This window comes from Hesperophylax consimilis, chromosome 23, assembly GCF_061612785.1.
Source record: "Hesperophylax consimilis isolate HC1 chromosome 23, BYU_Hcon_1.0, whole genome shotgun sequence".
Lineage (NCBI taxonomy): Eukaryota > Metazoa > Arthropoda > Insecta > Trichoptera > Limnephilidae > Hesperophylax > Hesperophylax consimilis.
In genome coordinates this window covers 1,490,410-1,502,786 of record NC_142858.1, presented here as the reverse complement: position 1 = coordinate 1,502,786, position 12,377 = coordinate 1,490,410, and the positions used below count along the sequence as shown (strand labels likewise).

General features: G+C 35.8%; 1 protein-coding gene across 5 annotated transcripts in view; it reads left to right on the top strand.

Moving 5' to 3' along the window:
* trol (terribly reduced optic lobes) overlaps positions 1–12,377 on the top strand; it is a 298,108-nt gene that overhangs the window by 280,941 nt on the left and 4,790 nt on the right. For all 5 annotated transcript variants that reach the window (XM_089645754.1, XM_089645753.1, XM_089645752.1 and 2 more), the window contains 15 exons: positions 255–408; positions 1,348–1,528; positions 2,057–2,271; positions 2,798–2,992; positions 3,456–3,607; positions 3,760–3,889; positions 4,435–4,622; positions 4,940–5,147; positions 5,260–5,454; positions 5,633–5,774; positions 6,575–6,710; positions 6,800–6,969; positions 7,189–7,421; positions 10,996–11,132; positions 11,241–11,348. In XM_089645754.1, the coding sequence (XP_089501880.1) occupies positions 255–408; positions 1,348–1,528; positions 2,057–2,271; positions 2,798–2,992; positions 3,456–3,607; positions 3,760–3,889; positions 4,435–4,622; positions 4,940–5,147; positions 5,260–5,454; positions 5,633–5,774; positions 6,575–6,710; positions 6,800–6,969; positions 7,189–7,421; positions 10,996–11,132; positions 11,241–11,348 (2,544 nt within the window). The remainder of the gene's footprint in view (positions 1–254; positions 409–1,347; positions 1,529–2,056; positions 2,272–2,797; positions 2,993–3,455; positions 3,608–3,759; positions 3,890–4,434; positions 4,623–4,939; positions 5,148–5,259; positions 5,455–5,632; positions 5,775–6,574; positions 6,711–6,799; positions 6,970–7,188; positions 7,422–10,995; positions 11,133–11,240; positions 11,349–12,377) is intronic.

The following is a 12,377-nucleotide window of genomic DNA, read 5'->3' as shown; positions in this document are numbered from 1 at the left end:
TCAGTAGAAATAGTTGGTAGATTTACTAGAAAAAACCAGAACACATTGATTTCTAGCTTATGGGATTGAATCGATTTCAATAATGTTAATTGTTTTTTTTTTTTTTAATTATTTTAATATATTTCATAGTTACATAAATACATACATATTTTGCAAAATATAATATTTAGGTACATAATTGGTCATGTATACCTTATCAGAAAAGAGGAGCTCTTGTGCCTGATAAGATATAATTCTCCTAATTATTTTCACAGGACGGTGCCGAGTTCAGCCCAGGAGTAAGCCAGCGAGGAAACGCTTTAGTTATTTCACAAGCCAAATTATCCGACAGAGGCGTCTACGTTTGCGTTGGATCTACTCTTGATGGAGAAACAATTGCACAGTCATCAGCAATCATTGAAGTTGAAAGTGAGTTACTGTTGAAAAATCATAAATCACATTTAACTATAATAATTTATGACACTATTCATACTAAATAAGACCAATTATAATAACTACAACACCATCTAAATTATCTAATTGAAATCTGGGGAAACACATACATAATGTATTTTTGTAGGTCGTTTAAATAAATCCAAAATTGATTTATACACACAAATACAACATTAATGAATAAATCACAACAACATGAACACTTCACGGGACAAAATAATAAACTGTACACATTTTTAGTAAAGACTGAAAGTAGTAAAAGAAACATAGGCCACGAGGGTGTGCACACATACAATCTCCTTCCAGAAAACAGTAATTAGAATGAATATATTTAAGTAAAAACTATATGCTTTAAAGATTATAGAGCAAAATTAAAATGTACTTATGTAAGTTAGGTGGTAAACAATAATATTTAGATTTTTGTATGTTAAAAAGAGAAGTATGTATATAACTTAACTAAAATAAAATAGACTGAAATGCAATTACGCAGGATTTGTTAATATGTTTGGATAGATTTGTAATAATTCTAGCCTAATGATTTTAAAAGATCCAGTGGCGTACAGTTTATAGAGGCTGTAAAACTCTTTGTGACCAAAAAATTAATGAAAAATCTCATGAAATTTATGAAATACATATAGGTGTTTTTAAACTGAAGTTTTTGGAAAATATTTTCTAAAATCATTTAGAGTCGCAATGGAAGCACGCTATTAAAAATACATTATATATTCAATTTGAACATAAACAGACTCTGAAACATATTAAAATTTTTGTCAGGTTGACACCAGCCGCTTAAAAATGAGAGAGGTAATAGAACGACGTTCTATTATCGCCAGATAGTCGCCATGCACTCTTGATTTACTCAGCTGTTGTTCATCTGACATGTCTCTTGAAATGTTAATTTTCAACTTGTTTCAGGGCGCGAGGCGCCCACCGTGAGTGTGTGGCCTGAGGGTGTCCAGGCAGTGCGCCCGGGTAGCTCCGCGCGCCTGCAGTGCCGAGTGCACCGTGGTGCCCCAGAGCCTGTGCTTATCTGGTCTCGACCTTCTGGTCGCACACTGTCTACCAATACTCATTTGCTGCCTGACGGCATACTGAGGTGAGTTCCACGAGTTTGCTCCTGGTCGTGTCATCTCCAGGTTTGGTGACCAGAATTGGCCGCCACGCTCTTGCAATTTAACACCTTTGGACTTTTGGGTGTGGGGTTATCTGAAGTCGCAGGTTAATGCCAACAAGCCCGCGACCACCGAAGCATTCAAGGCTGAAATAAGACACTCTGTCAATGAAATACCGCCACACGTATGCAACAAAGTTATTGCAAATTTTGCCAAAAGTGAATGTGTATGCCAGCTAAGCCATGGTAGCCACTTACCGGACGTGTTGTTCTATACATAATTCCCAAAAGTATAAATTATAACTCAATAAATATTTTAATTCTTTGAAAAACACGTTTTATTGAACCTTGAAATGTTGCGCTCTTATTCAAACACTGCAGGTTTAATATAGAATCTTTGGTGATTGGCTGTCTTCCTTTTCTGGCTACTTATCTTGTGAGGTGGAGCTCACAAATTTATAAAGCTTGTTACTGACAGTTCTAACAAATAAATTAAATGAACATTTTTTCCAGCTTCTCATCAATCAGCGTCAATGAAGAGGGAGTGTATACATGCACCGGATCGAATTTGGCTGGCGAAGGATCTGCCAATGCCACCATCAAGATTCACTCACCCCCCGTATTGACCATCTACCCCGATTCCGTCATCACCGCGATACAAGGAAGTGAAGTGGTCATTGAGTGTCGAGCATCTGGCTACCCTGAACCAATCGCTCACTGGGTTATGGGTGAGTAATAATTAGACATATTTGGATTAACTTTTTACCTGCGCTGATGCTCACATATGAGAAAGTCAAGCCTACCGCACTGCGGTTTCCACTGACATATATTGAAATATAAATTAGAAACATGAAAAAATAAAGTCCCTAATTCTAGGCAGCCGGCGACTGGGAGGCGATCTCCCGCCATTTAGTTGATATGTATCATTATCTCTCTCGCTTCGATTTTGCTTATTCAATTTTATATTTCGTCTGTAGGTATCATAAATTACGACCATAATTTTAGTATGGGATGGTCCGTAGCTACATTATGTTACTGTAATAAAAGAATCATGGTTTCAAAATAAGTTGAATGCTAATTTGAAAAAATGTCTAAATAGAGCTGCGCACGGTTCATGTATGCGCTGATTGTTGAGTGGTGTACTAGTTAAGTGTATAAAATAAAGTCTTGTTCTTATTAATTTAATCTATATACCTATATGTAAATAGTTATGAAAAAAATTTCTGTGACTTTCAACATTATTTTTAATTTCAGTTTCTCCCGAGGAAAAGACCATTGGTTCTGAGAGTTCTGGTGTTGCCATTCTGAACCTTCCTTCAGTGGAAGAGGCCGATGAGGGAACCTACGCTTGCGTGGCCCGAAACGATGCTGGAATCCAAGAGGAAAGAGTTCAGGTCACACTTCTGGATAATGGTATTGATTCAGAACCAGTGCGTGGTGATATTTCTGGTAAGTCCTCTAGGTATACTTAGATTTAGATTCTCCCAGAATCTTCTGGCGGAAGACTACCATTCAGAATTCGAACTTCACTTTCTCACATGTCTTTTTTGATGATGTTTAGAAGAGCTGAATAGTCAGTTACTCCCCATTTACCAAACTTCACTTAATGTCTTGTTTGATGATGTTTAGAAGAGCTGAATAGTCAGTTACTCCCCATTTACCAAACTTCACTTAATGTCTTGTTTGATGATGTTTAGAAGAGCTGAATAGTCAGTTACTTCCCAATCAACATGTTCCCGTTTCTGTGTATTGGGCTATTGTTTGAGAGTTTACATATTTCTTAAATTTTTCCAATGTTTACAATACATTCGAATATGTAGTGTACAAAAACTAGATTCTGTTTGTACTTTTTTTAAATCATACAAATAAAAAAATTCTGTCAATGAATGAAGGAAGATTTTTTGTATTGCAGGTCCAATTTCTCCAAAGGTTACTATTTCAACCGGCAGGGGAATCCAGCAAGCAAGAGTCGGCGACACTCTACGAGTTAGTTGCAAGGGTACCCGGAATATTAACCGAATCATTTGGACCAAGGCCGATACCAGGACCTATCTGATTACCGAGGTAGGATTTTTTAAAGCTGATAGAATTTTATTTAAACTGTCCCAATGGATGATTATTTTATTTCAGTTAATACTACCTAATAATTAATCTTTATGGTGATAAGATATTTTATGTATGAATTATTATGTTCTAATTTAGTTTTTTTTATTTAGTCCATGGCAGGTGGATCAGTACTTGTTCTGAACAGTCTTGTCCCTCAAGATTCTGGCGTTTACAGATGTGAAGGATTCGACAACAATGGGGTCTCAACGATAGATGAATTTACTCTGGAAGTTATTCCCGGTATGCTTTTGAATTATGACCTGCAATAACTAACTGTATTTCTCCTACTTTAAATATTGTAAATCTATTTATTATCGTATAACCACAATCCAATTTTTCTGATAATTGATAAATGATTTTTGTGCTACTTTATTTATAATAAGCACGACATAAAAGCAATGACACATCATAAATTTACTTATGTATAAATAAAAACATACATATAAATTAAACAAATATAAATATAATAAATTAAATAAAAATAACTATTAACACATTCGAAATATTAAGTTGTGTCTCTGTGTCTGTGGAAATAAAAGGCACAGTAACACAAGGGGCAAGGCACGGTAAGCTCTCGATTACAAAGCTGTCGAAACATTTGATTAAAGAATGTATTATTGATATTTTAAGAATATGACATGTCTGAAGTATTTTGTGTTGTTGGCTAAAAATTACTCACTGCCATCAATTGATTAATTTTAGGAAATTTATGTATAGCGATCTTCAATTGTAAAAATTAATTATATATTTTAGTTTTTACTTTATTAGTTTATTTTATCCAACAGAATATATGCCCAATACCCCCCCGCCGACAGAGCGAGAAATCGATTGGCTAAGTGATTCACCCAAGGTGTACTCCGCCAAGCTTGGAAGTGTGGTGCACATGCCGTGCGATACCGATCTGCCGACGCCCGTACTTTTCGAATGGGAAAGACCCCATGCAATTCTGCCCAGAAGCGTGCAAGCCAGATCGGTAAGTATAGATTATTAGCCATTTACTTTATTAATAATTTTATATGAAAATGTAGGCATATAATTTCTATGCACATGGGACCTCAGGCTCTGTTAAAAGTCTTATTTAATTATTTAGTTTACCTATAAAAAATAAGTAAATTCAATGAGTTATGTATATGTTCCCACATGCAATTTCAACTTCATTCCATTTATAATTGCTTGCTGCTAATATCATTGCTAAAAGCATACCGTACTGTCTAATTTTGAATGAATTGATACCCAATTTATAACAATCTTGTATGTAAGGGTAATTATTGTTATATTTATTTGCTGCAGCCTGAACTCGTGTTGACATCGATCAGTGAAAATGATGCCGGACCATATGTTTGCCATGTCAGTCACAAGAACCTGAAGATGGAAAGCAGAGTGATTCTGAAGGTCACACACGTTGTACCACGGTTCTCTGGTGACGGTTTCCTAGCCCTGAATAAACTTAAGGATGCCTACTACTACTTTGATATTGTGATTATCATCAAACCTCTAGGTAAGTTAAACTCTGCTAAAGAGGCTTCTAGAATATCACTTAGATAATTATTCAGTGTGTAATATAGAAACATATTAATGGTGTTTTTAAAGCTTATTTTCTATATTTTCAGACAATAATGGAATTATTCTCTACAACTCTGAAAAGACTGGTCCCAGTGGCGATATGGTATCCCTTGCACTGGTTGATGGTATCCCCGAGTTCCGTTACATTTTGGGATCTGGTTCTGCTGTCGTCATCCGTGGAGACACACCTTTGACACTCGACGAATGGCATACAATTAAGATTACCAGGAGTCGTAAAGATGGTTTGTTTAAAATAAATTTCTATTTTTAATTTATACATATTGCCCTGTATGTATTAATATTTCACTTAACTTGGTTTATTGTAAAAGGGTGTAAAAGTAATTGCTTCCTTGATGCACTTTACCGTACATAAATAAGTGTTGCAATATCTATAATTTCATTTTGAATTTTTTTTGATAGGTTACATGTATGTCGATGGTAAGGGACCCTTCTCTGGCTCCTCAACAAGCAAACCCCTGGGCCTTGACTTGTTTGAGCCTCTTTACATTGGTGGAGTACCAGATTACAACCAACTTCCTGAAGACTTCCAGCCAAGGACCGGGTAACTAATACAATACTTTAATATTTGCACTGGATACCTACGCCAGTGAATATACTGTAAAATGCCGTCTTCCTCTTAATGGTTACCTTGGGTAAGGATTTCCAATTGAAACACAACTTCACGAATGTCATCGGACTACTGACTGGTTGGGCCAGTTATTTGCATATTGAGTTAAAATTCAACATTTTCTACATGTGTTAATGTGCAGAAATTATTCTTATATCTAAATAGGATGCATGAGAGCATTAAAGAACCAAGAAAAACACAGAATTTTAATTGCTACCATTAGATCCCATTTGACACATGATACATGTCCAGTGATAAGCCTCATAAAGGATTCAGTGACATAAAATGTGTGATAACAGATAAATACACATACATTTCCTTAATTATTCCAATAATTATTTTGGTACATCCATCTGCTGTCCAGTACAATATGTATTAACAAATGTATGTAAATTGAGTTCAAATTTTACATTACTTGCATAATATTATGTTGTGGGGTAGGTAATTACCACAACTGAAGCTAACCATACCTTTATTTCCTCTCCCATGTTGTATACCACAAAAACATAATATGTGTTGATGGTTTATATATTATATAATCTCATGTATACCATAAATACATAAAATGTGTTGTGGCATACACGGGCGAGGAAATAAAGTTAATCAACGCTGACTTTGATGTTGACGCTGATTTCATAGTTACTTAGTTGTAGTAATTACCCTCTTGATATTATGATAAGTGTTTGCATTTTGGGTTGATTTGAAGTACCTGACAAAAAAATTATCATTCACAGATTTGTGGGATGCGTTGGCAAGCTTGTGCTTGAAAGCTCTGAAATTTCCCTTATGAGAGAGGCTCTAGAGACGAAGAGAGCCGACCAGTGCGACTCGTGCACACATAACTCTTGCAGGCATGGTGCCGTGTGCCAGGTATGTCCCGCTTTCTAATTTCGTCTTTTAATTTTGGTTTAAATAAACAACAACTGTTTTTACTATTGCTTTGTTGCTGTGATTCACAGGAAGCCCTCACAGAGCGTGGTTACTCTTGCCTTTGCACCGAAGGATACTCTGGTCTGGACTGTAATAGAACGGGAAATGCTTGTCACCCGGGACTATGCGGAAGAGGTCACTGCAAAGATACAGAAGACGGATTCAGCTGCGTATGCCCTGTAGGATTCGCTGGAAAAAGGTAAGACTAGAACGGAATCAATCTTCCCGATATCCTTGGCATAACCTAATACCTCATCAAGACCCAGGTTTAATCCTTCTTTTCCTAAAATGACATGCATAGTAGAGTGAGAAATAAAAATAAATACTTCAAAATGCTGAGACAGACAAAGTTGTGAATCCATTTACATTTACAAAGTATTTTATTGTCTTCTTAATAACATTATTTTTTCCTTTGCAGATGCGAAACCAGTGTTGATATAGAATATCCCGCCTTCGGAGGAAAGTCTTTTCTGGCTTTCGCAACTCCTAAGAATGCCTACCACCTGAAGATGTCTCTGAGGGTGAAACCAAACTACCCTCTTAAAGATGGAATCATTCTCTACTGCGCTGAATCCAGACACGGCCATGGCGATTTTACATCCTTAGCCATGAAGAATGGCTTCTTGGAATTCAGATTCGACTCTGGCACAGGTACTGTTCATAAAGTCTGTTAGTTTCACAAGTGTTTAAATTAGAATACTGTATATAACCAGTCACTTATGGCAAACAAAGATAAATGCTGTAAAAAGCGCAATTTTCCCTGCGGGTCCATTGCAAAGAGCGTGCCTTGGAACATATCGGCGTTAGCTCAGGTGGTAGAGATTGAGTTCCGTATCGTCAGGCGTTAGGTCAGCCAATTGGGCTTTTACACGAGGGACAAATGCCAGACCAACCACTCCATATTCGTCAAAGGAAACACAAGAATGGGGGTATGAAAGTATATTCACAAAGCACGATTACATAACAGATACACAAGTGAGAAGAATTATTAACCCAATCGCTGCCATTTACGCGTATCGGCGTACGAACGATCCGTGCCACAACTGCCATCTACGCCGTATCACGTAAATCGCCAGTATGAATGTTTCGAAGATGATATTTCTAAGTTCTAACGGTAGATGGGGCTAAATATTATTTTGTAAAATATTATGAACTGTTTCTTTGCGACATCTCTGGTAAAATATGATAATTTTAATTGTTTATACTACGAAAAGCAGCATCCAAAAAAGGTCAACAGATTTCTTGACGCAGTCGTTTGATTCTCCCGCCATCGCAGCGTCGTGTGTGTGGATGTCACGTGGTTCTTATTACGTTCTCTGTGGTGTGGTTCTAAAAGTTTTTTTAATATTCGGTGAAATGTGGACTTGAGTTTTTATTCCCGAATTGAGAATTTAGTTTGCGTATTTTTTAAAAATTTAGTTCGATATTTCTTTTCGTGTGTACTTTTATACAATCATTTTTGAATCTTTATTTTTAATATCCCTAAATATGTCAAGACGCGATCTCAATGAAGAAGAGATAAGAGATAATATATTTTGCGTCCTCGATATTGACTCTGAAATTGAGGAGAGTGATGATGACTCAGATATTATAACGCAACTTAGTGACAATGAAGATGAGCCTATGGAGACTGAAGTTACCCAAAGAACTTCGTCAGGAAATTGGACTGTGAATTCCGGAAATTTTAAACCAATCATCCATCAATTTAATGATTTTCCATCTGGAATAATCGCGACCCCATTATTATCAGAAAATTCCCCGGAAATAAATTTTTTTGAACACTTTCTAAATACAAATATAATGGCCGAAATTGTCAAGGAGACAAACAAATATTATCAAGCGACTATTAGAAATAAAGTTATTTCTGAACATTCACGGCTTCGCAGGTGGAAAGATACATCAGTTAATGAACTCTACATATTTATTGCAGTGACAATGCTAATGACCAGAAATAAGCACCACACGATAGAAGAGCACTGGTCGAAAGATCCCCTTCTGACAAGTAATATATTTGGCAAGACGATGGCAAGAAATCGTTACCAGATATTGCTGAGTATGCTGCATATGTCAGACCCTGATTCTCAAATTGCTGGTGACAAATTAAATAAAATTAAACTTCTGGTCAATCACACTCGAAAAATGTTCAAAGAAACAATGGTGCCATACGAAAATCTTTGCATTGACGAGAGTATTATAGAGTTCAAAGGACGTCTTAAGTTTAAACAATATATTCCATCCAAACGCCATCGGTTTGGAATAAAAATGTTTATTTTGTGCGACTCGAAGACAGGTTATATTTTAGATATAATTATTTATTGTGGAGATGGGACGGATGTCACTGACAATCAATGTCTTGGGGCTTCAGGAGCTGTTGTCACCACTATGTTAAATGACTACCTCGGAAAAGGCCACAAATTATATGTAGATAATTGGTACACTAGTCCAATATTATTTAAATTTTTGCATGACCACCAAACTTACGCATGTGGAACGGTGCGAAAAAACCGTAAAAACATGCCAAAATTCAACAAATTGAAGAAAGGGGAAATTACTTCTCAGTATTCCGATTCACTGATGGCATTAAAATGGCACGACAAAAGAGAAATTCACATGTTAACGACGCTTCATGATGATAAAGTTTCTCCAACTGGGAAAATAAATTTTAGAACTGGAGAAGTAATTTCGAAGCCAAATTGTATTCAAGATTATAATAAAAACATGGGCTTAGTAGATAAAGCGGATATGATGATAACTAGTGTAAATTCGCTTAGAAAATCAATTAAGTGGTACAAAAAAGTTTTCTTTCATTTAATCGATTTATTTTTACTGAATTCGTACATTATGCACAAAACCGTTACTTCCAAAAACATTACTTTTCCTGATTTCCAATTATATGTGATAAGACAATTATTAGAAAAATATCATACTACATCGCACCCTGAAGTTGGTCCATGTACGTCACAAGATGTGCCATTACGGTTATCTGCCAAAATGCTAGTAAAACATATGCCGATACCTATACCCGCAAAGGAAAAAACCCAAAAACCTTATAAAAACTGTTATGTTTGCTCTAACACTAAACTTAGACCAAAAACAAGAAAAGCGACGAAGTACATGTGTGGCGAATGTAACGTACCGTTATGTGTTTGGCCATGCTCAACAATATTCCACGAGAAAAAAGAATATTAATTTTAAATCTTTAAAACATTGTGTAAATAAAATGTAAAACAATTTAGTGCAATATCAAATATAAAATGTGAAAAAAGTTGGAGAATCGTTGCCGACTCGATACAATCCATAATGACTGTGAGTGTTTATCTTATATCTCTTTGTTTATTTGTGTTAGTGAGTCAGCACTATGGCGATTCACCGCACTCAATTATTCTGTCGGTGTTTATTATTTATGTCGAAAATACATTACGGGACACACTCGAGGATTCAAATATCTTATCAAGTATGTACCAAAGATATCAGTAATGAGCATCTAGTATAAACAAAGCCCTCAATGGCAATGGGAATGCCGTAAAGATTAATTTAATTGAGAACTTAAAAAAGACTGAAATAGCTTGGCGTGTCGTAGTTGACAGAGTATATTGCTTGGGCAGGCATTGGGTTAACACCCTAAATATTCCTAGTTGTTTGTTAGGAACAATCTCTCTCTATTTAAAGTTCTGGCTGGCAAGTTTGTACGTAGGCATGATTCAAGTCATAAAAAGGCACATAAAGGGTAATGATAGTTAATCAGCTTACATGAATTTGCAGTAGGTTTCACGTACATGTTGAACCACAAATGGAGGGTTATCTTCTATACTGTACGCGCCATTGCGCGTGCAGTTCTCCATGGTAAATTGGCACAGAAATTAGGTACAGGTTTCAAAAGTACTTGTACAAAAGTAGCCGTTAATTTAGGCGCGCTACGATAGCGTCTTGGTTGATTGCAAAACACACATGTTGACAAGGCCAAGGTTAGATTGTGAGTGGCGGGCCGTTGGTGATTTCGTCAGCCCGGCGTGTGTCGAGCATGAGTAGTTTACCAACCTAACTGTGCACGCATGCGCACAGCGAACAATGGTAAACTGCTGACAGCTAACTAATTTGAATTCGCGGGAGTTTTGAACGTGTCCGATTCGTTACGTGACAATGCTTTGAAAATTAATTTGTTTAGTTATTTAATTTGTTATTCTTGTATTACTCCAATGCACTTATTTTTTTTTGTAAATTTTAGGGCCTGTGGTGATCAAAAGCCGCAAACCTCTGGTTCCAAATGAATGGGTGACCGTGAATATTGCAAGGGTTATAAACCAAGGAAAACTTTCAGTGGAAGGTCAAGAGCCTGTCACTGGAAGCCTTAGAGGGAAGAAGGTAAAGTATATTGTTCGACTTTATCAATATCTGTATTGTGAATTATATATGTATAAGATAAATTACGGTGTCGTTGAATACTACTGATTTTCAATGTTTTTTTGGCAGATGCTGAATCTTATGACTCCACTTTATGTCGGTGGTTATGACTCGGAATTGCTCACTATTAATAAGGGAACTGGAGTCGAGGACGGCTTTGATGGATGCATCGGAGATGTAAATATACATTAATCATTATTTCTATTACAATTTGTAAAAAAATTCATCAATCGAATTTCATCATTATATCTTAATTACCAAAATGTTATCAGTATTAACAATTATTTGATGAACATTCACCACTGACTGACATATTTTGCAGATGACAGTTTAATTTTTGTCATTATCTAATATTTACCAAACTGTCAACAATGAAAACGTTTTAATTTGTAAGTATGTGAAACAAAGTAGAATTCACATTATACCGGTTGACTTATTTAATATGTCAGAATTTTTGCCGCCAATCACCTCATGGTTCCCGTGAGTAGGCATCTGAAAAATATCCGTTGTGTGTGCAAGCCAATCACATTGCTCGACGCTAATGTTGCTTTCTGATAAAAATGGGATTATTCATTATTTTTTTCATTATTATTACTTTTACAAATTAATAGTAAAGTATTGTAACTTATTGACTACGTAAGTTATGTTTATAAATTCAATCAATTATAAAACAAAAATTGATATGATTGATACTATTATTTACTTATTTTAAATAATAATAAACACATTTTATTCCTTGACATGGATTGCGTAGATACTAAATAATGTAACATTTTGTAATTACTGATTCTACAATTTCATAAGCGTAGGAATTCACAATCCATTGATAAAGTATTAATAAAACCTCGGCGGCAAGAAGTTGAAATACATTGGCCAATAAGAATGTTCAACAGATTCAAGTTCTGCCCAAACCACAGGACAAAAGAGATAACAGGCTGCAATTGCACCCTAATCTGATAATATGTTATTATTATTTTTTTGGTAAACTAATGTTTAAGACAAGATTTTTTATGCATAGCACAAAGGGTAACAATTATTTTACAAGCAATAATTATTCGCCTGAAACACTCATCCACATTGAAAAATCTCCTGATAAAAGATACATGACGCCAACGGGATAAGCCGCCATAGCTCAGTGGTCAGAGCTGTCGACCGGAAATCGAAGGGACACGGATTCGAGTCCCGTTGGCGTCATGTATCTTTTAT